The sequence below is a fragment of the Mixophyes fleayi genome, chromosome 1 (genome assembly GCF_038048845.1).
Source record: "Mixophyes fleayi isolate aMixFle1 chromosome 1, aMixFle1.hap1, whole genome shotgun sequence".
Taxonomy (NCBI): domain Eukaryota; kingdom Metazoa; phylum Chordata; class Amphibia; order Anura; family Limnodynastidae; genus Mixophyes; species Mixophyes fleayi.
Genome location: NC_134402.1, coordinates 226,696,634 through 226,723,219, shown reverse-complemented (window position 1 = coordinate 226,723,219; position 26,586 = coordinate 226,696,634). Strand labels below are relative to the sequence as shown.

The following is a 26,586-nucleotide window of genomic DNA, read 5'->3' as shown; positions in this document are numbered from 1 at the left end:
TTCACAATCTGTAACACAAGTTCCTAAATGAAGTCCCTAAGGCAAAAAGTCAAAGTGACCTGCTGCACAAAATGACTAGCCCTAGCTGACCTGGCTCCCAAATAAACTAACTAACTTTGTAAACATATACAAAGTGTTTTCACTCATTTCTAAGGCCAAAATAAAACACAATCAATGAGAATTATTTCAAAATACTGGGGCACATGTAACTATGTAAAAAGTTCTGCTGCCCATAGCAACCAATCAGATTTAAATTGTCACTTTTTGGAGTATATTCAAGGAAGTAAGTAAACGTTTACTTTGTTGCTATGTATTAAAGCCCAGTTTCCTGTACACCAATTTTCATAAATGTCGCTCATTATACATGGAGTGTATAGTGAAAGGTCAGTTAGGTACTTCTGTTATGAGAGGGGTGGTGTAATCAGAGTGTCGAATACCCATTGAAAATGCAGGTGCTCGGCTCATGTGACTTGTTACTTTCTGTGGACTATGGGCCCCAGGCCCTGGGGTAGCAAGTTGAGCTTTTGGCACTTGGTGTCTTCCAAGCATGGAGTAAGCAGGGCCTTTCCGCATGTAGCAAGTGTGATCTGTTTGATTATAGTGAGCTGGACCAGGTGTATGAGCCAAATCTTCAGAATGCCCTCCACGATGTGGTCGGCCAGACACACTGAAAGCTGGGGCAGAGACTTTCCCAAGAACCCTAGGACCTAGCACAGGAGGCAAGTAGTACGTGTTTGGAGCTGGAACCTGGTCAAGTGATCTGTAGCGGGTTCTGGCACCCATGGAGTAAGATGGTTGTTTGCGATGGGTTGGGATAACGCATTTCTCAGGCCTGTAAACCCCAGGACCAGGAACCACTTCCTTATTATCTGTGAAAAACACCCAGCAAAGTATCAGAAAAACAGTAGTTAAATACATGTTACGTTGCATTTCAAGATTCACAACTGTCTGACTTGTGTCTATAACATATGTAAAACTCATCAAATGTCTTGGTTAAAGTAGATGTCCAAATTGTTTTTTTTAAATTAATATCTCCCAACAAATAATAAAATGAGGTACAAACACTGTTATTAATTGTCCTGCTCTTTATAATTGAAAAACATTGTTTAAACACACAAAGTTCTCTGTACCACATTGCATTACTGTTTCAAATGAGTAAAATGACTTAAAATAATCATACCTGCCTACCTGCCATATTCAAGTGAATTAATTCAAGTGAATTAATTGGAATCAGTACAGATATGTGCTTTTTTTCTATCATAAGGCAGCAAATAAGCGGGTTGTGGGAAAATGGGGCTTATGTCCCCAAGGGCTTAGAGGCCTTTAAACTTTAATGGGTTGGCGTAGACTGATGATACTTGCAATCGAGCTGGCCATTCTTAAAAGTTACAGCAGTGTAGACTTATCCAAGCAATGGCTGCCTATTGGAAGAAATAAAAATGATGATAGTATTCTCATTAAACTATCACTTTACACTCACAACTGCTCCTTCCAGTAAGCAGGCATCACTGCAAAAATGGGTGAATTACCCCCAAACCCTCTTCTCCTCCCAGTACTGGAAAATTCACATCTTGTATTGCAAGATAAATCTTCCAGGATTGGTAGTAGCAGTGCTGAGAGCATATGCCCTTGTAATGTGCGTATTGTCGCTAACCAATAACGATTGTCGAACCTCGATTTGTGTTTCCAACGCACAAATATTTATTCGCAATAAGTTGAAAAAATATGCTCAAGCGATGTAATAGTAAATACAGCCGTTACTTAACGCAGGCGCTCTGGATCCAGTGCAGTCATTCAATCCTGAAGTCTGGGGACAAGAAGTCTGCCCTCTGGATCACAAGCTGCTGCTTATATACACAATCAAGTACAGTAATACAATGAAGATGGTATGGCTTGCATCTATTGGTCCGGGTCTCAGGAATGTCCAAGGGGTCGTCAATCATTGGCTGGTTCATCCTAAGGAATCCAAAGGAGGGGGTCATCTCTGCAGGGGGTATGCTCTGCTCTTCCCGCCAGAATTCCTTAGTCTTAAGTAGTTCATAATTCCCTATCATTCATAACTTGCGTATGCACTCCGCGATTCCCTCGCAGAGCGCACCAAACAGTAGGATATGTAACAAGGTTCATTATGATACCACTCATGATGTTATTCCTTTAACCCGTTCTGTGTATTTCCCTAATATGCATGTAACTCTGATATAACATATAAATACTACTATATTTCGACATAACTGACTATGTGTTGCAACTACCAATAATGTGTACTATTTTATAAGTATGCGTGTTTGTGCGAATATATGGTAAAAGACCAATTACTGTTGCTGCCATGTGTAGTGGATGCGTACGCCCTTTCACGCCGTAGCGTGCCCTTGTACGTCAAAGCGTACCGTACGCATCTTTTCAGACAAAGACAACCAAGTTTGCTAGACTTTAATTGAAATGACTTTATCCAATTTGCTGACTTCGACAGTTCCACCCTTTGATAGTGTAATAAACTATCACCCAATCACCGTTTCAAGTTCAGGATTATACAATACTTCTTCACAGACCATGATCTCGGTATCTGGTACCACCCTTTCCGTCTCTTTCTTAGTGTTACTCCCATGAGACCGTTTTCCACACTTCAACACAGTAGGAACACATTTGACAACTAAACCAATTGCTAAGATGACACCCAGTATAAGGAGAAGGAGCTTACCTACACTCGCAATCATTTCCTGTACCCACTCCCCCAGACCAGAGAACCATTTTGCTGGGTTCAACCATGAGAACCAACCCGCCACCTTTTCCCCGACCTCATATAACGAAGAATTATGGCTCTTTCGAAATTCCCATTTCAGCTGCAAAATTTCATCCATCTTCCGGTCTATAACCTCTTTAGGGTCTTCCGTATTATTAGTAATGTACGTGCAACATTTGACACCGAACTGGGTGGCCAGTGTCACACAGTACCCACCAGTAATAGAGGTGAGATAATTTAGTACCAGTCTATGTTGCACCAACTCCTTCTTGTACGCTTGTAGCTCCCTTTCAGTATACCTGAAAGTGTCATCATACATCTCGGTGATATTATCTATTAATTTAGCTAGGTCTTGGATATACTTAAAGTTTAATGTTCCCCGAGCGGTCCTGGTGAGATCTAGAGCAACCATAACTTGGAAACCAGCAGTTTCACTAATCAATTTTGTAGCTATGGGTTCCTCACCAGGAATCATATTTCTCTTGCCACGGTGTTCATACTGTGTGTGTATGTATGGTGGTGATGTAGTCTTGTGAATATCTATCATTTCTTCATGAGTAATAGTCATGATTTCAGGAACCAGTTTAGCTAAGAAACACAAGCCCTTGGAACTCGGAGTCACCCAGGAATAAGCTTTCTTCCCACAAACAAAATACACATCATCAGGGAGAACATAAGGAACAGTATGCCCATGAATTATACCACACAGAGTCTTGATAAAACTACCCATGCCTAGTGTCTCCATCTGTTCTAGACACGTGTCGGCATTAATGATATTTTCACATTTATCTGTAGAGACTTTTCCAATAGATACCTTCTTATGTTTGGTTATACGCCCTAACTTGTGACTTCCATCAGCATTCCTGCCTAGTAGTGACCTTGTGGGTCTCTCTCTAAAATGAGTGTGGCGAGCCATTGTCTGATCTGATAGGTCAGCCTCCCAATTCTCCAGGCGCTTTGCATGAGATATGTTTAGGCACAGCAACGATCTGCCTATGGAGTATTGTCGAAGCGTCAGACTAGGGGACCTAGTGTTATTGTACCTCCCTTCTATGGGCCTCCCACCCCTTAATTTGAGTACTTCGGATATGTTTAGCGGTAATGGCACTAGTCCTATGTTATGCTGCCCTTGAGGCACGTGAGAGCACACCCAACACTCAGTTTGGTTTAGCACCTTACCCACCAGGGAGTGATAATCCTCCAATGGATGCCCGCCTATATTCAGAGTACTGGGGGACTGGCATCGTTGGATGCATCTCTCGTCAACTAGGGAGTTGCAGAACTTGCAGATACAATACTCATCAGACAATAGCCCCTCACACTACCTCCGAGTTCCTGAGCTAGCAGACCTTTTCATAACCCCTGGACCAAGTTTGATAATGGGCTGCTCAGGATATCCTATTAACTTTTCTTCGGCCTCCATTTCATCCGTATCACTCCCAGAACTCTCCTCCATCCTCCATTCTCCTTCACAAAAATAGAATGTCCTAGAAAAAGTAAAAACAAGGAAAATCCTGGAACAAAAGAAAAACAAAAACCGCCACTCCATCGCTGGAAAGATAGTTCTGAGGCAACGTCTCTGGTTCAGGTGTCTTAACTGCAGGCTTTAGGTCTCCCGGAACAGGCTCACAAGTGACAGCTCTATGTCGTCGGTCTGAGTCTTGTCTTGCACTTTCTCCGGATTATGGACTCTCCTGCAGTGGGTGGAATGGACCCAAGTGTCTCTCTCTGCAACCTTCAGTGATGTAGTACTGGTCAGCAGCACTTGGTACGGGCCTTCCCAACGGTCTGTTAAACAACCTGAACGTAAGAAATTGCGGATCATAACATAGTCTCCAGGTTCAACATCATGACAGTTCGTTTCTGGCATACCAGGTGACAGCATTTTTAGTTTTTGTTGTTGTTGTTTCAGCTGTCTACTCATTCTTATAAGATATTGTACAGTCACTTCATTATTACACTTTAAGTCGTCTTGTGGACTCACGATCAAATGAGGTTGTCGTCCGAACAGTATCTCAAAGGGGGACAGATTAAGAGGAGGTCTAGGAGTGGTTCGAATGCTGTGGAGGACCAACGGCAAAGCCTCAGGCCATGCCAACCCAGTTTCAGCCATTATCTTACCTAGTTTGTTCTTGATAGTACCGTTTACTCTCTCCACCTTACCACTGGCTTGTGGTCGGTAAGGGGTGTGAAGTCTGCTACTGATTCCCATGAGTTTACACATATTTTGGAAGACATCACCAGTAAAATGGGTACCCCTATCACTTTCAATGATTCTAGGGATACCGAACCTACACACAAAGTCTTGTACAATTTTCTTTGCAGTGAACACAGCAGTATTAGTGGCTGCCGGATATGCTTCTACCCAACCGGAAAACACATCAATACACACTAACACATACTTCAGATTCCTGCACGGTGGTAGTTGGATATAGTCAATTTGTATTACCTGAAAAGGTCCGTCTGTAGGAGGGATGTGGGATGGCTCAGTTGGAATAGTTTTCCCAACATTTTTCCTCAAACAAGTAAGACATGACATTGCTTTCTTACCAGCTTGAGAGGAAAATCCGGGAGCACACCAGTATGCTCTCACCAGTTTGCACATACCTTCTTTACCCAGGTGAGTCAGGCCGTGTGCTGCTTCAGCCAGGCTTGGATAGTATGTTCGGGGAGCTACAGGCTTACCTTGTCCATCCCTCCAGAGTCCTGAGGACTCTTGACCACATCCCTTCGCCTTCCAGACCGCCTTCTCCTGCAGGGAACACAAATCTTGCATTTCAATTAATTTCTGCGTGTCTAATGTCTGAAAAACCATCATAGTCTCGGTCGATACAGTCATAGGTTGCCCTGCTGCCCATTTAGCAGCTTCGTCTGCCCTGTTGTTGCCCAATGACACTGGGTCTTCTTCAAAGGTATGGGCTTTGCACTTTATGACGGCTACTGTTCTGGGTAACTGTATCGCTGTCAGAAGTCCTTTTATGTGTTGTGAGTGTGCCACTGGTGTACCTGCTGCTGTCGTAAAGTTTCTAAGACGCCAAAGGGCCCCGAAATCATGCACTACCCCGAAGGCGTACCTAGAGTCAGTATATATGTTGGCTGATTTACCCTCTGCCAATTCACACGCTCTCCTTAGTGCTACTAGTTCCGCCACCTGGGCTGAGTGAGGTGGACCAAGGGGTTCAGCTTCTACCACATCCTGATCGTCTACAACAGCGTAACCAGTACATAGCTCTCCTGTCTCTGTCTGTCTATGGCAACTTCAGTCTGTATAAAACGTAAAATCTACATTTTCTAAGGGGGTGTCACATATGTCGGGCCTTGCAGTAAAGGTCTGATTCAGGTGTTCCATACAGTCATGCGTGTCAGTATTCTTGCCTAACTCATCATCAACCAGGGTCTCCTCACCTCCCACCCTTTGTGTCTCTTGAGACACATACGGAAGGTATGTAGCTGGATTTAGGGTGCTACATCGTTTGATGGTGATGTTTGAGGGTGCCATCAGGGCTAGTTCCCACTTTGTGAATCTAGCTGAAGAAACATGTCTGGTTTGGGCTGAATTTAACAGAGCTGATACAGCATGGGGTGTATAGATGGTTGAATTATGTCCTAATACTACATCCTCGCTCTTACTTACTAGAAGGGCCGTTGCTGCTACACTTCTGAGACATGTTGGGAGTGACCTTGCCACATTGTCTAATTGTGCACTGTAGTATGCTACCGGTCTGCTAGCGTCACCATGTTTCTGTGTGAGGACACCTGCTGCACAGCCATCAGCTTCTGTACAAAATAGCTCAAAAGGCTTTTCATAATCAGGTATTCCCAATGCAGGTGCTCTTGTCAGACTATCTTTAAGATTAAAGAACGCTTGCTCCGACTCTTCTGTGTGTATGACACGTTCTGGTTTTGAGGAAGAGACTAGCTCCTGCAATGGTAATGCCAGAATAGAAAAACCTGGGATCCAGGACCTACAGTATCCACACATCCCCAAGAAAGTACGAATCTGCTTCTGGCTCTGCGGCAGGGTCATGTGTTGTATGGCCTCAATTCTGTCGGTTGTCAGGTGTCTTAGCCCCTTAGTGAGGCAGTGTCCTAAGTATTTGACCTTAGTCTGACATGGCTGTAATTTATCCTTTGCCACCTTGTGCCCTGTTTGTGAAAGATGAAGCAACAACAATTTAGTATCATGTAAACATGACATAAAAGAATCAGAGCACAACAACAAATCGTCCACATATTGAATTAGAACAGACCCATTGTGGGGTTGAAAGGATTGCAAACAGTCATGTAAGGCTTGGGAGAAAATACTGGGGCTGTCAATGAACCCCTGGGGTAGTCTGGTCCATGTGTATTGCACTCCCCTGTAGGAGAATGCAAAAAGGTATTGGCAGTCAGGGTGAAGAGGGACTGAAAAGAAAGCAGAACATAGATCAATGACAGTAAAATGACTGGCAGACGGTGGAATCTGCATGAGGATGACAGCTGGATTCGGCACTACGGGGAATTGGCTCTCAACAACTTTGTTAATTCCCCTTAAGTCCTGGACTAATCTATAGCCCCTCCCCCCACTCTTCTTCACAGGGAAAATGGGACTATTTGCTGTACTGGCTGTACGAATTAAAATCCCTTGTTGTAACAGCCTCTCAATAACAGGATATACCCCTAGTTCCACCTCCGGTTTTAATGGATACTGTGGGATTTTTGGGGCTATCCTACCACTTTTTAGATTGACCATGACAGGGGCTACGTTTGCCATCAGTCCAGTGTCCTGTCCATCTCTGGTCCATAGGGAACCTGGTATTTCCAGCAACATCCCCTTTACTTGAGATGGACTTTGTTCTATAACAGGAGAGTGTAACATTAACCTTGGAGGGGTGTCCAATATGTCCTGTACCTCATGTGCAACCTTCTCGGGTATATCTAGGAACACACCATCTGAAGTACAGTATATGACACATCCCATTTTACATAACAAGTCTCTCCCTAGCAAGTTAGTAGGAGCCGCTGCAGCCAAGAGAAACGAATGCTTAGTATGCAGAGGCCCGATAGTAACTTCGGCGGGTTTAGTTAGAGGATAATGTAACACTTTTCCCGTCACCCCCATAGCTGGAATAGTTTTGCTGGTCACCTGTAGATTGAAAGGAGAGGTTATCACAGATCGGGCCGCCCCTGTATCTACAAGAAAAGTTTGTTTCCTGCCAGCTATGTCAACTATCATTGTTGGTTCTTCACTCTGACTCTCAGTTAACCTCACTGGCTGTAGACTACAGGTATGACCTGACCCCTAGCGCTGACTATTGATTTCCCGCGCAGCATTTGCTGCCGTAATATGCGCGGGTAGATGTGAGTCTTCTAGTCTATGTGAATCCTTTCTTGGAGGATATCTATGTGACCCACCCCTATGTGTATTGGGTCTTTCTTTATTACAATCTCTCTTGTAATGTCCTTCCTCGTTACAGTTGAAACACCTGATCACTTTAGGTTTCCTGTTATATGGGTTGTATGCTGGTGGTCGTGTATGCACCCCTTCTAGAGCCTGTATACTTACCGTCATTAACCTATCACTTTTCTCTTCCCTTTTTCTAAAAAGGTTCTTGTCATGCTCCACAGCAGACTCCCTAAGGAAGTCTACCGTGACGCCTCTCCAATTAGGTAATGTGGTTTGTACTCTCGTCTTTAAATTTTCCCTAAGGCCATCCATCAGTACCCCTACAGCTACCTCTCTGTGATGTGGGTCCTCACTTATGTTGGATATCCCAGTAAATCGTGCAATCGCTGTTATAGCTCTAGCAAAGTAATCTGAGGCAGTTTCACTATCCTTTTGTTTAATGGTGAAAATCTTACTCCAATTTACTACTACTGGAAAACAGATGGCTAAGTGTTTGACAATTTGTTCTATATTCCGTTGGTTAATCTCATCAGTCAGGGTGTCATCTTCCTCCAACAAACAATCTCCAATAAATTTTTGTATGTTAGTATTGGGAGGAAGACACGCCCTCAACACTACCCGCCAATCCTTACTGGTTGGTTCATGAGCATTCCCTAAGTCTTTAACAAATTTCTGACATTTAGCTAACTCTTTTCTAGGATCTGGGAATTCAGTCATAATGGAACGTAATTCTGATCTAGTCCAGGGACAATGCATTGTAACATTTCTTAAAGGAACTATACCATCCTTATCTGGTTTCCCATTGGGAACTGATATTGTGCGGACCGGGAACACACCCTCTGGTACACTAACTTCAGGGGACGCTACAGGATTTACAGGCCCTAGATTTAGAACACTTTCACTCCTAGTGATCACGCTACTCTCACCTATCTCAGCCATTTTCTCATACTTGCGCTGAGCCTCTAGTACATTAACAGCATGGGCAATGGCCGAAATCACAGTGGGTTCATCTTCGTTTTCAGATACACTTGATTGAAACTGATTTAAAACAGGGTACAACTTAGTAATTTTTCTATTTTCAGTTTTAACAACGGCTGTACTTACCCCTCCCGCCACATAAGGTGGCGGGGGCGCGCTTGCGCTGAGTTCGTCACGCTTCTCAATGGTTACATCCGCCTTGCGCGTGCTTTTCGCCACGCCTATTTCCGGTTTGCATTCGCTGCTCTGCAACGTGTTACTTTCCATTTGCCACAATTTTAAACAATCATTATGTCTATTTCTCTTTTTCGTTGACTTGATCAACCATATTCTATCTTTTACAGTATTCAGTACCTCTGCATTAAAACTCCCTATTGTTGGGAAAGGCCTATCACAAGCTTTGGTCATCCCGACCCACGTGTCACAATACACAGTTGCATATGCACCATACTTCTTACACATGAGAAACCTCGCTGAACCAATAGGGCCTTCCTTAGGCAGTACACTGACCATCTCTAGCGTATGCTTAGCACCCATGTTGAACAATATACCTTCTACCCGGAACACAGACACACCGCAATGCTCTGTTCCTTCCGGCCAAATGTGAAATACAGACACACCGCAATGCTCTGTTCTTTCCACCTAATAATTTCAACTCTGTTGCTATACTCACCGCTAGAGATCTATAATCCTCGGTGAACGTATTTCCTTTAGCCGCGCTCACTCGCTTTTCCCTAATACAGAAATATCACTGTGGGCCCCAAGGGCTATCAGCTCCTCGATACCCTGGCTAAACCACAAAATCTGCTGAGTTTATTATCGCTGGGAGCGCAAAGTCGATACAATCAACCTGCCTTTCCAGTATAATTCCTCCTAGCTGCTTCACCAATTCGCACTAACGGTGCGACCGGATCGCACTGCCTACCAATACTAATTATTAGCAAACCTTGCGATCTATTGGTAGCGCTTTGCGAAAACCCAGTTTTCGCATTCGGTATACCTGCGCTGTATACCGTCCTTCAGTTGGGCAATCCGCCTCGTCAGACAGCAACTGAGCACCTCAACAATAAAACAGTGTATCTACGTTACAACATCACACACTATACACCTTTTCTGCGCAGAAAATCAAAAGTTCCCAACAATAGTAATAATGTCTCAGAGGCTTTCACAAGTAATTATACTATGCATGTATAATAACTATCAACACGATTGTTTAACCACGTGGCAAGTTTACCGGAAGTTCGCGTACGCACAGCAGGAAGTACACATACGCTAAACAATGCAATACAGTTAAAACGCACAATGACAGAAAAAAGAAACAGTTTTCTCTTTTGTCCCTAGGTTCTAGTTAGCGTGCCCTAGATAATGCAAAACGGACATTCGGTTTCGCAACACAGAGTAAAATTCAGGTTTTGAACACCATGCGTTCTTACCCGTTTATGACGCGTCTCCACCCTTTGTTGAGGAACCGAAATCCGTTGGTCTTGCGTATCATCGGCAACGAAACCTCCAAAGCTCACGAGCCCCCAAATTGTAATGTGCGTATTGTCGCTAACCAATAACGATTGTCGAACCTCGATTTGTGTTTCCAACGCACAAATATTTATTCGCAATAAGTTGAAAAAATATGCTCAAGCGATGTAATAGTAAATACAGCCGTTACTTAACGCAGGCGCTCTGGATCCAGTGCAGTCATTCAATCCTGAAGTCTGGGGACAAGAAGTCTGCCCTCTGGATCACAAGCTGCTGCTTATATACACAATCAAGTACAGTAATACAATGAAGATGGTATGGCTTGCATCTATTGGTCCGGGTCTCAGGAATGTCCAAGGGGTCGTCAATCATTGGCTGGTTCATCCTAAGGAATCCAAAGGAGGGGGTCATCTCTGCAGGGGGTATGCTCTGCTCTTCCCGCCAGAATTCCTTAGTCTTAAGTAGTTCATAATTCCCTATCATTCATAACTTGCGTATGCACTCTGCGATTCCCTCGCAGAGCGCACCAAACAGTAGGATATGTAACAAGGTTCATTATGATACCACTCATGATGTTATTCCTTTAACCCGTTCTGTGTATTTCCCTAATATGCATGTAACTCTGATATAACATATAAATACTACTATATTTCGACATAACTGACTATGTGTTGCAACTACCAATAATGTGTACTATTTTATAAGTATGCGTGTTTGTGCGAATATATGGTAAAAGACCAATTACTGTTGCTGCCACGTGTAGTGGATGCGTACGCCCTTTCACGCCGTAGCGTGCCCTTGTACGTCAAAGCGTACCGTACGCATCTTTTCAGACAAAGACAACCAAGTTTGCTAGACTTTAATTGAAATGACTTTATCCAATTTGCTGACTTCGACACCCTATACACCGTATAGGTGTAATTCCACCATGCCTGGTTCTAGGACTAGGTCCAGTGCTCTGGTCCGGAGTGTGCATAAGAGTGGTGTAATGACTGTTTATGTACTATTGACTATATAATCACCCAGGCAGATCACTGTTTGCAATAATCTACAGTTTTATATTGCAAAGATAGACAGCAAGGGACATTTAGTGATCTGCTGGTTGGTTATGCAGTGAAAAGTAAATCAGGGTCCGAGAAATTGACTAGTACACAGTCATCATTAGTCTTCACTTCCTGTTATATGCACACGGCACCAAGGATTGGATAATGAGACAAACAAGAGAAAATGGGGATGGGTTGGGAGTTGACATATAGACTATGTTTTCTCACCAAAGTATACGTTAGAAAGGTGTTCTCTCAATATGTTTTTTAGCTTCTTTTTATGCTTTGATTTTATTCAATTGACTGGATAGGAATGGATGAAGAATCCAACATGCTACATTGGAAAGAGGGTAACATAAAATCAACAAAGAGGGGAATGTTGCCATAGAATTCAATTAATTCTATTTTATAGTATTTTTTTTATCTGGGCATCATACATCCAAATACCTACCTATTAAAGCATAGGTATTAATTCATGCTTATGAGAAGGCCAAGAAAGTGTTCATTGGGCTATTTAGTTGTGCTTACATCCCATGCATAATGTTGCTAGTCCTGCATTGCAGATTAACTGCACTACCATCTACAAGGTACATTTTACTAAGCTTCTCCTTAACCCAACCAATGCCCCATTGGCAGCTTTTTTCCTGGGGATCCTCCGACTTTTCTCACAGCCATGGTTGAAAACCATGAGTGGTATGGGTGGGGGCACCAAACACAAGCTGCAATCCAAAAATTGCTTGTGATTGGACCTATAGATCACCCCACACTCGCTTCCCCTTGCTACCATTATAAAGTGGTGAATGGAATTAATTTGTCAGTCCTGTGCTGCAGGACAGAACGAGTGCCAGGATAGGTTTAGGCATGGAGCAGCCCCGGTTCTCCAGCTAGGGTAGGAAGAAGCTTAACAAAATGTATCCAGTTGGTAGTAACATAATTTTAATTAAAATTATTTGTTTAAATTAGAATTTGTTAAAATGTTTAAGCCAGAAAAAAACTTACGGTGCATGTGAGTGAACATCCCGATTTGTAAAAATTGTGAAATGGAAACATCTAAATAAAGCTTTTTATTTCTGACTGTAACACTGGTGTACGATGGTGTAAGTGCTTCCCTCATATGTATCTACCTCTTGCTCTAGTTTCTCTTAGTATAGTCAGTCTTCCTTTCTCCTCTCTCAAGCTCTGTGAGGCTAGAAGCATAAAAGGGTCCCTGTACTTTTTTAATAACCAGTCCAGTAATTGAGATGAAACAGGTGTAATAGTTCTTCACACAACCCTGGCAGAAAACTTGAGTTTGTGAGCAGGGGACAGCTCTCAAGGCACAATCAAGTGAAACACAGATGTTAGAATAATGGGTGCCAGACCATCTTGATGAAATCACATTCCTTTATTTATTCCTCCTGCACTTAGTTGCAATCAATAAATAATGCTGCCAGTGCTTCACAGGCTTTACATCAGAGATTATTATTATATTTTATTTATGATGTGCCAAAATAATACTCACATTGAGGGGATCATGATAGTAAAAAATAACATACATGATAAAGAAGGTAAAGATGAGCCTGCCCAAATAAGCTTACAATTTAAGAGGAGGGGAAACACTTGATACGTAAGGTATCTGGATAACAATAGTAGGTGCTGATGGGGCTACATGTTTATGAATACAGCCAATGTGTTAATTCTTGGCTCCAGGCAGATGGTGGATATAGCATAGCACCAGTTCCTGTCAGCTGGTAATTACAGGTATAGTGCTAGTTTCTGTTTCCAGGCAGTTGGTAATAGCAACTAGCTCCTGAATCTTGGCAGATGGTAATTACAGACACTGTGCTAGTTCCTGGCTCTTGGCAGATGGTAATTACAGACACTGTGCTAGTTCCCGGCTCTTGGCAGATGGTAATTACAGACACTGTGCTAGTTCCTGGCTCTTGGCAGATGGTAATTACAGACACTGTGCTAGTTCCTGGCTCTTGGCAGATAGTAATTACAGACACTGTGCTACTTCCTGGCTCTGGGCAGTTGGTAATTACAGGCACTGTGCTAGTTTCATGCTCAAGGCAGTTGGTAACTTCAGGTACAGCACTAGTTCAAAGCTCCGGGCAGTTGGTAATTACACACTTGCTTTGGGGGTGTTACTCTGCCCCTCAACTTCTATACTGGCTCTCTCTATCACCTGTTCTCTTTATGTTCATGCAGGTAGCTCAGCCTACAGGTATACTGCTACTTGATCGTGGCACTCTTTCGGGAAGTCAAACTTTCAGCATCTGCCACAGCAAGCCTGCTAGTACGCTTGGATTTTTCTCAGCTCAACATGGTGCTCAGGCTAGCTTGTCTTTTAGATATAGCTCACTACCACTACAGCCACAGTGTGGGTCAGCATTCTCACTCCACTTAACTATTGGCTACATTAAAGTTATCTTGATTGGCTCGAATTTGGACATGACACTAGACTCAGATATTGGACATCAACATTCAAGGGAAATGGACAGTCAATTTGAGAAGAACTTGAAACCATGATGACTCTCCCAGACCATATTTCTAAATACTGGACATACTGGACATTAGTGCAAAAAAATCACCAGCCAGTGAAATATAAACTGTAGCCAGTTAGATCATCAGAATGCTCAAAGCAGCACATATTATTTCAGGAAATTAGACTGCTGATTTTTGTTGTATTCCTTCCTACTCATGTGATTGTGAAGTGAGGACAAAGCTACATGGGACAGGGCAACAAGGAGACTGGAGCCAAGCAGGAAACCACACATGAAGGCTCATTTATGAAGCAAAACAAATGCACCGCTGCTCTGTTCATTTATTTGTCCAAATCTGCCTTCTTGCTCGTCAAGTGAATTTCAAAGTCACATACTCTTCCCAGTCCTAGGACCTCCTCAAATCCATCAGGAGCCTCACTGTGTCCTATTATGGCAGCAGCCTGGGTAATTAAGGCAATTGAAAAATGGGCTTCCACTCAGAGTGAAGGTATGCTGATAAAGGTAGAATCAGAGATTCTCTTTCGAGAAGAGAGCAGAGATGTTGCAGAACCATGGCTGGATTCTAAACATCAAAAAGTCCAGTCTGACTCCCTCGCAAAACATGTTATTTCTAGGACTTAGGTTCAACATCAGGTGTCAGTGGGTGTTTTTACCTCAATAAAATATTATAACTTTGCAGACCCAGGTGAGGAAAATGCTGGCTCTCAGGAAGGTATCAGTGTTTCAATATATGAAGTTACTGGGCCGCATGGTATCTTGTTTTGAGGCAATGCAGTGAAGCCTGTTCCCAAGGTAAGACCACGGAGAGAAGGTAGGTGAATGAAGTGGTTTATTAGAAACACAGGTAATACAGGTTCAGGATGCAAAACTGGTAAGGCAGTAATATAACCACCGTTCTTAACAGTGGAATAGGCAATGCTGTAAAGCGATGGAGAGATGCAGTAGCCTGCGGGTTGCATACATCTGGGAAGGTGGTGAGACAAGTAGCCTGTGGATTGCAGGGTTGGATATCTCTGGAGAGGTGGTGAGACAAGTAACCTGTGGGTTTCAGGGTTGGATACCTCTGGAGAGGTGGTGAGAGGAATAGCCTGCGGGTTGCAGGGTTGGATACCTCTGGAGAGGTGGTGAGAAGAGTAGCCTGCAGGTTGCAGGGTTGGATACCTCTGGAAAGGTGGTGAGATGAGTAGAACAGGTAGCAAAAATATGGAAGGCGTTACCACAGGATAGTGGAGTAGACACAGTGGCTCAGATGATCTGTGGAGAGATGCGCTGGGAACTTCAGACAACAGGTAGCAATAATCTGCAGTGCGTTACCACAGGATACTGGAGAAGATACAGTGGCTGAAATGGTCTGCGTATAGATGTGCTGGAGATTGCAGAAAACAGGTAGCAATAATCTGCAGAGCATTACCACAGGATACTGGAGTAGACACAGTGGCTGAGATGATCTGCAGATAGATGTGCTGGGAACTCAGAGGACAGGAGCCAGGGAACAGGAACAGCAACACAGGTAAATGCAACAGATGATCTGGCAAAGGTTGCTTGGGACAGGCAGGCTTATATAGGCCAGAAGCAGGTGTTTAAGCTTCCAGCGACAACGAGGCAGGTAAGAGCAGTCTTAAGTACCACAGTGGCCCCTTTGGTGGACAGTGGTACTACAGGCAGGATACAAATATATAGAAAGGTCCAACAAAGTACCTGCAGACAGGAGCTGCAGTATGCAGGTTGTGACAGTACCCCTTCCTTAAAGGGCAGATGCCAGATGCCCAATTTACCAGGAATGGTCAAAAAAGTAAGAGTCATAGTCCAGAATTGGGCATGTAGTAGAAAAATCCTCATCAGAGAAGGTACAGAAACCATGTCCAAAGAATGCAGGGATCCCAAACTCACACTTCTCTTCTTTTTACCTTTTATTTTTTATGACTTTTAGAGGGTTGCTGGAAATGGAGCGAAGAAAAAGATAACCTCAAAGTTCTAGTAGCCGGAGATAAAGAAAGTGGCATAGATGAAGCACTGGGAGTGGAATTGGCAAATGCTGGGGCTAAATTATTTGATCACTGCATCAGTAAAAGGATGCAAATCAGACAGGATGGGATCTTTGGGTTTTAATGATGGGGCTTGCCCATTTCAGAGGTTTCCCTGTAAAGTTGGATAACAGGTAAAACACTTGCTTTCGTTGGGTATCTAGGAGGTCGGGTACAGAGGGAAAATAAGATATACAAAATTTAATAAGAGCATTAAATTGCATGAATATCCCCATTGAAGTTAGGTGGTCGGAAGTCTGGAACAGAGGATGACTTCGGTTTAGCATGAGACTTGGTCATCTCGGGTTGAACAAATGTCCTTGGGGACTCGGGCAGGACACCCCTGGCAGAAGACAGCCCAGACTGGGCGGATGACTTGGCAGGAGGCCCCGATTGGGCACAAAACTTGGCAGGAGGCCAAGATTGGGCACAAGACTTGGCAGGAGGCCCAGATTGGGCACATGACTGGGCACCAGGCTTGGAATGAGCCCCGGACTGGGCACCAGGCTTGGAAAGAACAGCACTGTGAGAAGCCAGCGCAGACAGCACTGTGAGAAGACAGCACTAAGTGGCAACTCGGGCTGAACCGCATGGAGTGGCAACTCGGGCTGAACCGCATGGAGTGGCGACTCGGGCTGAACCGCATGGAGTGGCGACTCGGGCTGAACCGCATGGAGTGGCAACTCGGGCTGAACCGCATGGAGTGGCAACTCGGGCTGAACCGCATCTCTGGAGATGACTGGAGGGACAGGACTCTCTCTGGAGATGATTGGAGGGACAGGAATCTCTCTGGAGATGACTGGAGGGACAGGACCCGCTCTGGAGATGACTGGAGGGACAGGACCCTCACAGAAGCAGACAATGCTTCTGGAATGGAGACAGAAGCTTGCGACTCATAGCTCAAGACAAAGGCTGAGGATGGTCGTGGTCTACGGTGTGGACAGTCTTGTAAAAAGTGTACATCACTGACACAGTAAAGACATAGTTTGTTGGTCCTTCTGCGCCATCACTCCTCCTTGGTCAGGCGGGGAGCGCAAAGCACCTGAGAACCTGGAATTTGCTACAGGGTTCTTGATTAACTGTGATTTTGTGGTAGAATTATTTGAAGGTGCTGCTTACGAAGAGTCAGAGGCAGACAAAGTTGGTTTTGATATGTTAGCAGCACAATTAGACTCCTTATAGCAAGATACAGATTCAGAAGGGTGTACAGCAGTAACGAGTTTATCCCTGGGAATAGAATTTTCAAGACCAAGCAGGTACTCGAGCTGAATGTATTAGGGATGGAAACTGGAAGTTGCTTAAGCACTTTATTTAGCAAAAAGTTACTTGCGAGATTTGAGTGCGTAGTTGGAGAATGTCCACTTAAAGCATCTGGAACAGGGGATTTTTCGGAGGAAATAGTAGCCATGGTCCTTAGAATGTTGGATACGGAGTAAGCCAATACCCTGGGAATCCTCTACACAAAGGAAGAAAGCGTGCTGCAGCAGCAGACTCGGTTTTAGGGCCAGGTCATACTGTCAGGGTTCCCAAGGTAAGACCATGGAGAGAAGATAGGTGAACGAAGTGTTTTATTAGAAACACAGGTAATACAGGTTTAGTATGCAAAACTGGTAAGGCAGTAATATAACCACAGTTCTTAACAGTGGAATAGGCAATGCTGTAAAGCGATGTCGACGGCTCGGAGGGTCTCGGAATTGGCGGCCCTTTCTTGTCACTTACCTTTCAGCCTGTTTCAAGATGATAGGGCGGTATTACATACCGTAGCGTCATTTCAGCCTAAAGTAGTATCTAAGTTTCACATTAACCAGGATATTGTCATTTCTGCATTTCTTGGTAACAGGTCTTCAGATCCGCAGAGTTCTAGACACTTTCTGGATGTGGTTAGGGCCTTGTGGGTTTATGTGGACCGTACCTCTTCTGTACATAAGTCAGATTCTCTTCTTGTGCTTTATCATGTTCATAAGCGTGGCTGGCCGGCTACGAAACAGACAATTGCCAGATGGATCACGAAAGCTATCCGTCAGGCTTACATTTCGAGTGGTTTTCCAGTTCCAGATGATCTCATGGCCCATTCTACTATATTGGTTAGCGCTTCTTGGGCGGTGTGGCATGGGGCTTCGGTTGAACAGTTGTGCAGGGCTGCTAAGGAATTACTTTGATATTTGCACCTCCAACCACTAGAGTATTTGCAAACTTGCCCTTAGATTTGCCCTTATCCAAGATGGCCAGTTTGGCATCAAGGAGAAACCATCTTGGATCCTGTTTCCTGTTTTGGCCTATAAATGCCACTTCCTGGTTCAGACATCTGCTTGAGTATTCTGCCTGCTCAGCTCCTGCTACTTGCTACACTTCTTTCCATTTGTGACTACCCTCTTGTGTACCGACCTGGCAATGTCTGATTACCCGCTTGTGTACCGACCCGGCAAACATCTGACTACTCGCTGGATATGTACTCAGCTATTGGGCTTTAGATAATACCACCAAAAGTTTTACAGAATATTCAAGCCTTGAAACGGATCCCACCAAAGATATTCCTATTAAGCTGTGCGTGGCAAGTCTAACCACTGTGCTAATTGAATACCAGGCGGAGCTGAAATTCCTGAAGACAACAAGAAAAGCTTAACCTGGACATACCCCAGTTATCGGAAACCCAAAACGTCAAACTATTATGGGAATTTTAAGGTAATATCCACTAAGGAATTTGAGTCTGAACCCATGCAAGTAGACAAAAATCACAAATGTAGTTGCAATAAGAGAAGGGAGCAACGACATCAAGAGAACTTGTGTCTTTATTGTGACAAACCAGGACATTATGTCTCAAATTATCCTAGAAGACCTCAAAGGACAGTGGCTAGCTTAGCAGATGCAGAATCTTCAGATCAGGAGTCTGTGATTTCTGACATTCCTCAGCATGTAAATGCAATTATTCCTTATCTCTCCTCCTTAGCATCAACTGAGAAGAATAAGGGGAATAATAACTCACATTTCTCAATTCCAATTCGATTCCAGATTGGTGCACACTGGATTTCCAGTCAAGCAATGGGGGCGTCTTGTGTGAACGGCAATTTTACCGACATTATGTTTGCTAAGAGAAATAAGAATAAATTTAGAGAGAAACAGATACCTGTGTTAATGGAAACTGTGGATGGTTCTCCTTTGTACGCTGGTCCAGTTAATCATGAAACCGAACCGCTAGACCTCGTAATTGAGCCAAATCACCTTGAGACGGACTTTCTTACTGATCTCTTCTCCTTGGTTTCCTATTATTCTGGGAATTCTTTGGTTGGTTGCAAATAATCCATCCAGTGACTGGGAATCAAAGACTTTTTTTTTTTCACAAGAAACCTATGCTCCCGAGACTAAACCTGAATCCTCGGTTGAGGTGGTGAGCAAGTTATATAATTCCCCTCCTCATGTTTTGGACCAGCTACCTCCACAATATAAATACTTTTCTGAGTCTGTAGTAGGAAGAATGCTGACAAATTACCACCTCACAGACCCTATGATTGTCCAGTGGATTTGTTACCTGGGGCTGCCATACCCTTTGGATGTATTTATTCATTAGCTGAGCCGGAGTTAAAGCTCCTCCAGTATTATGTGGATGAAAGTTTATAAAAAGGTTTTATTCATCCTTCCACATCTCTAGCAGGTGCACCTATGTTCTTGTGAAATAGAAGGATGGTTCATTACGACCATGTATTGACTTTAGAGCATTGAATAAAGTTACAATCAAGAACCATTACCCACTCCCACTTACTTCAGAATTACTGGAGAGGCTTCGCTCAGCAAGAATTTTCACCAAATTAGATCTACGTGGAGCATATAATTTAATTTGTATACGATCTGGAGATGAATGGAAGACTGCCTTTTAATGTAAATATGGACACTTTGAACATCTGGTGATGCTCTTTGGACTGTGCAATGCTCCTGCTACATTCCAACATTTCATAAACGATGTTTTGAAATATTTAATTGACCAATTTGTTGTCATTTATCTCAATGACATACTAATTTTCTCAAATTCCCAAGAGGAGTATCAACAACAAGTTCGAACTGTACTGGAACATCTTCACAGACACTATTTGTATATTAAGTTGGAAAAGTGTGAATTCCACCAAACACAGATTCATTTCTAGGGCTATATCATCTCACCTTAAGGTTTGAGAATGAACCCTAGCAAGGTCCAGGCTATAGTAGATTGGCCAGCTCCAAGAAATGTAAAAGAGGTACAAAGGTCCGTAGGGTTTGCCAACTTCTATAAATGTTTCATTAAAGACTTTTCCAAGATTGTGACACCAATTGCTCAACTAACCAAGAAGGGATCATCTTTCCATTGGTCTGCAGAAGCTGAAAGGACTTTCTCTCTGCTTAAGACAAAGTTTACTACAGATTCCATATTAATATATCTCAACCCAGAACTTTCTTTTATCCTTGAGGCAGATGCTTCAGATTCAGCAGTAGGGGCAATATTATCACAGAGAATAGGAGAGAAGATGCTATTACATCCATGTGCTTTTTTCTCTTGTCAAATGACTGCTTCAGAAATTGAGATTTAGCAAATAAAGAACTATTAGCCATTGTGGCTGCATTTACTAAATGGAGACATTTGCTTGAAGGTGCTGCACATCAAATCACTGTACTAACTGACCACCGGAATCTAGAGTTTGTTCGGTCTGCAAAAAGACTTTCTCCGCGACAAGTCAGATGGAGTTTATTCCTAAAATGTTTTGATTTTGTTATCTCTTATAGACCTGGATCCCGAAATGAGAAAGCTGATGCTCTATCCAGAGCATATATGGAAGACTCACCACAGCTTGATCCAGAAAAGACAATCCTCTCTAAGTCAAATTTCCTGTGAACTATTGGCACTGGTGAGCTGTTGTCTGACATCAAAGAGAGTTACAGAACTGATCCGATTCTTTTAGATCCCCCCCTCTTACAGGTTTACGCCTAACCTATCTAGCTAGTGTTTGGAAGTATAGACATCACTTGTATGTACCAGCAGCAGCACGATTAAAAGTACTGCAATTTGTTCATGACTCTAGACTGGCAGGCCATAAAGGTGTTTGCAAGACTCATGAATTATTATCTTGTTACTTCTGGTAGCTGCAAGGAGGATGTTTAAAGATTTGTATCATCCTGCTGTACTAGTGCTCGGTTTAAGACTCCCCGCACTGCTCCTCTCGGACTTTTACAGCCTTTGCCGATCCCTTCTTGTCCATGGGGTTCAATCTCCATTAATTTTATTGTGGATTTACCATTATCCAAGGATATGATTAAATTCTGGTGGTTGTAGATCGACTCAGAAAGATGGCTCATTTTGTGCCCTGTCATGGACTTTCTTCTGCAAAAGAAACAGCAGAATTACTAATCAGGGAAGTTTTCCATCTACATTGAGTTCCTGTTGATATAGTCTCTGACTAAGGAGTACAATTTACTTCACGTTTTTGGAAGCAATTTTGTAGTGCTCTTAATGTTAATATCAATTTATCAACTGCTTTCCATCCTCAATCCAATGGAAAGACAGAAGGCATCAATCAGACATTAGAACATACCTACAGTGCTACATTTGCCATCTGCAAGATGATTGGATTAATGTTCTGCCAATGGCAGAGTTCTTATACAACAACTCACAACACTCATCCACAAGACAAAGTCCTTTTTATGCCAATTTGGTGTATCATCCAAATCTACTTCCCAGTTTTCCACGGGATTCTTCCATACCCGCTGTTACATCCAGAATAGAGTCGCTACAGAATAATCTCGAAGTACTAAGAGAGACATTGCAACATGCACAGGACAGTTATAAAAGAATTGCAGACAGACATCGTAAAGCTGCACCAGTTTTAAATGTTGGCGACGATGTTTGGCTTTCTACACGAAACCTAAAAGTAAGCGTGCCTACTCCTAAATTAGGTACGAAATATATAGGTCCTTTTAAAATTTTCGCACAAGTCAGTTCATCTGCCTTTTGACTTGAACTCCCAGGATCTATGAAGGTTCATCCTGTCTTTCATGTTTCTTTACTGAAGCCAGTAGTTTCAAATCCTTTTCCTGGTCGCGCCTTGCCTCCTCCAGATCCTGTTCAAATTGATGTACATGAAGAATTTCTGGTAGAGAAAATACTAGATTCACGAATATTTAGAAATAAACTTCAGTATTTGACACAATGGCAGGGACATGGACCAGAAGACAATTAATGGAAACCAGAAGAAAATGTCCATGCACCTCATTAGCTGTGCAAACATCTGACTACTTGCTGGATATCTACTCGGCTATTGGGCTTCAGATAATACCACCAGTAACGTTACACGTCCATACTTTTACCAGATTTTAAAGACTCCATATGTTTGATTCCAAGGACGGCAGTTTGGCCGTAAGGTTTTATGTGTCACTCATCAAGCATTCCCACCCATAGGGGCAGCTTTGTGACATCTCCAAGGTGAGCAGTGGCCCCCAACTGGTAGAGCAAGTGAAAATTGGACTTTTGTGCTTACCGTAAAATCTCTTTCACTTAACCCAGCTGGGGGACACTGCGCTCCCACCCTTGTTCTGACTGTTCTGTTGTTTGTTGTGTTAGTTGTGTTTTGCCCTCTCTTGCAGCTTTGTTAGTTAAATAAACTGAATATGATGGCCAGAGGGGGCATAGAGGGGAGGGGAGCAGGCTATATAGATCTTTAATGCCTTACTCCAGACAACGCCCTCTATACCCAAAGGTGAGCAGTGACCGCAAACTGGGTTAAGTGGAAGAGATTTTACGGTAAGTACAAAAATCCTAATTTTACTGTAAAAGTGCAACTAGGAGGTACAAAATAAGTCCTGTTAAAAGTATAAGACAAGGCTTGATTTTTCACTTTAGAGATGTTGGAGAATTAAGTCAATTTGAGGTGAGAAAAGCTGTGCACCATTTCCGCAAAACCAGGAACTCCTTCTGCACCAAAGAGCCTTACCAAGTGTTTGATAGCGGGAGGAGCAGAATTCACCAACAGCACTAGTAGTAGTGGTGTGATGCTTCTGCCAAACTGATGCAGGAAGATTGTGGGCTTAATCACACCTCTGCAAGAACAAATGTTTATCTAGACAACCCTCTGGAGCTATGAGAGGCTCCACTACATTCTCCTATTTATAGAACTTAAATCCAAAGTAAACTGAATACCATCATCATCATTTATCACCACCAAATTTGCAGTGCTGTACAGAGAGTATATAAACATACCTCTCAATTGCTCAATTGTCCTGATTCAGGCAGGATTCTAAAGGACTGTCCCACCATCCCAACTATGTCCTGACTGCCAGGAATGTTGGGAGGTATGTCCCACTCACCAGGTGTATTAGCTTTTATTATGCAGAATAACCTTTTTCTTGCATAAAAAAAATTTAATATCAACAATACAACTTACACCAGACGTTATAGGGGGTTATCCATTTATGTGACAAAAATAAATATTGAGCGTAGCAGCTGCTGTTGAAGTTTGTCTCCCTCTAGTGGGCACAGTCAAGTTAAAAAACAGAACTTTGTAAAAGTCACTGTGATGATAGTTCATTTGTAAAGCATCACAAGGCTCTGTGGTGCCATACACTTAGAATGACAAATCATACAAAATACAAATCATGCACAAAAACAGAACAAGTACATAAGTTGTTAACAAAGGAAGTGCAGATGAGAGCGAGGGAAGGGTGAGGGCCCTGCTCATGAGAGGTTACAACCTAGAGATTACTCTACATGTGTCAATACACTGATGGCCAGCCTCAGTTACTATATCGTGGCCCTAAATGGAAAACTTTTTTTTATAGGATTCCTTTCACCATATGTTTAGGAATTCCAAAAAACTTTATGTTGTTACACCACAATCTGCAGTGGCTTAGTGGTTAACACTTCTTCCTCACAGTGCTGTGGTCGTGAGTTCAATTCCCGACCAAGGCTGTGGAGTTTGTATGTTCTTCCTGTGTTTGAGTGGGTTTCCTCTGGGTGCTCTGGTTTCCTCCCACATCCCAAAAACATACTGGCAAGTTAATTGGCTGTTATCAAATTGACCCTAGTCCAATTGTAAAGCGCTACGGAATTTGCTGGCGCTATATAAATAAATGTTGATGATGATGTTGATGATCAAATTGACCCTAGTCTGTGTGTACGTCAGTCTGTGTTTTTGTGTTAGGGAACTTAGACTGTAACCTCCAATGAGGCAGGTACTGATGTGAGTGACAAATATTCTCTGTACAGCGCTGCAGAATTTGTGGCGCTATATAAATAAATGATGATTATACTTTTTGTTTTGCTTTAACATTTTCTATCTTGCTGAACTCTTTTCCCTAATACTTGATTCAGCCGATCTGTGGCACTTTACCGCTCTCTACTCAGTAAAGACTTAAAGTAAAGACAGTAAAATATAAATAAACGGTGATAATTAATGTAAATAAAGTATAATAAGAATCAGTGTATTTTTTATGGATTAGGACTCTATCTCTTATTGACTTTGTTACTTTGTAATGTTTATGTAGATGTTAAACTCATGATGGACTTTGATAATGGCTAAAAACACTGTAGTGTGTACCTAACCTTACCAATGTAGAGGCATAATTAATTGTTCAGAGTGTAGTGGCCCAGGTAAACACTCTATAAATAACTAGTAACCAGAATAACAGACGTAATGTATGCATATTAAAATGCTCACGCTGAAATTATGCAACCATGCTTAGCCGGATTGCATGGGGCACAATTAGTGCAGTCAGACAAAGACCATCCACAATGTTAAATAACTGTTATTGGCCAAATTGATTGGACTAGGATTGAGCTTCATTTGGTCTATTCACAAAGAATTTTATGGCCAATCAAGTTGAAAATGACCTAATTGGCTGTTGGAATTTACGTATGTATGATCAGCTTAAACATTGGTTTGGAGGCGATATTGAGATATCAAGAAAGGCTACAGTCAGTGAGCTGTGACCATTGCATACGATATGGAAACATATTAAATAAGTATTCATATTTTATAGCTGTCCTACAAAAAATGTGATCATTACTCATTAGTCACACAAGGGGGCTAATTGTACTTACCTGCTGTTCTGCCTCGAGCCAACATGGAATAGGCAGGTCCAGCGCTACGGCCAAAGCGTGTGAGGCAGGGATCCACATAATATCGAGGTCCTGGGCTGGAATCATTCAGATAGGCTGGAGAAGAGAATCATCATCATCAGCTATTTATATAGCGCTACTAATTCCGCAGCACTGTACAGAGAACTCACTCACATCAGTCCCTGCCCCAATTGGAGCTTACAGTCTAAATTCCCTAAAATACACACACACAGATAGACAGACTTCCAAAGCAGAGATGAGTTATAAATCGTGCTCACCAGAGTGGCTTCTCTGTCCATGAAAAGAATATGCTGGACTGGAGTATTTTGTATAATCATGGCCCACAAATCCCACAGTCGGGGGTAGGTTGTAACGACCAGGACCAGGACCTGTATAAAAGAAGACAAGGCGAGAGTCAGAGAGCAAAGTAAGTTAGAGAGATAGAATGTCAACAGTACAGCCAATATTACATGCAGGAGGAATTAGATAAAGAACATTTGCAGAGGGTTTGGGGACACAATGCATTAATGATGGTAACAGCAGAAATGTCTATACAGCAGGTATTTAGATAGAAATCACTGTGTGTCAGAAAGGGAAATGTAATCATGGAAGGAGGAATCAAATTGTAGATGTACACGAACAGATGAAGTAATCAGACACTGGCTTAATTTGATGCGCTACACTTGAGAAATGTTTTCACCTAAGGAACAGAAAGTTAAATACATGACATATTCTATAAATCATATGTGGACAGTTCCTGTATTTAACAAAACTCACCAGTTTCCTTTGCTGCAATCATAGATGTTTTTCTCTCGACTTGCTCTCCCATCCTGTATGGAGCTGGATTATCAAGCACAAATATTCCTCACTTGTTAGGGGATATGGTATGTCCTAAAAACTTAATTTACTGTACACAGTAAGTGATAGTGGATTGAGCAAAATGTAGAAATGACAGATTATCATTGATAATGAATCAAATTTGGATGAGCAAGGATGTCTTGTCATGGATGTCCCTCTGTCACTCTGCAGGTCACAGCATGGTAATGTGACCTGAGGATGTTTTAATATGTGTAAACTTATCCCAGTGCTGTCTCACCACCCCCTCCCAAACACACCCATCAGCCCCTCTCATTAAGGCTTCAAGTCACTGGTGCAAGACCAGCTCCATTATTGCAATTGCTCAAGCTGACTTAACCATTTACCTGCTACACCATAAATTGTCTTTTAAGCTCAGTTTAGACTGTATGGCTAATTCACATGCTTCTTGTGTTAAAACTAATTTGTTTTTTTATTGGTACTGAAATAGGCATTGTCTATTTCCAACATAACTCTGGGGAATATTCCGCCTTGGAATATATAATAAATGTTGTTAATTTTTGAACT

General features: G+C 42.7%; 1 protein-coding gene across 1 annotated transcript; it reads right to left on the bottom strand.

Annotated features, from left to right (window-relative positions):
* Positions 1-384: 384 nt before the first annotated feature.
* Positions 385-26,032, bottom strand: CIMAP1D (CIMAP1 family member D). The gene is made up of 4 exons (XM_075190677.1): positions 25,981-26,032; positions 25,482-25,592; positions 25,186-25,299; positions 385-869 (listed from the first exon to the last, which is right to left on the bottom strand). Exons 1-4 carry the CDS (start codon positions 26,030-26,032, stop codon positions 385-387), a joined length of 762 nt encoding a protein of 253 aa, XP_075046778.1.
* Between the last annotated feature and the right edge of the window lie 554 nt (positions 26,033-26,586).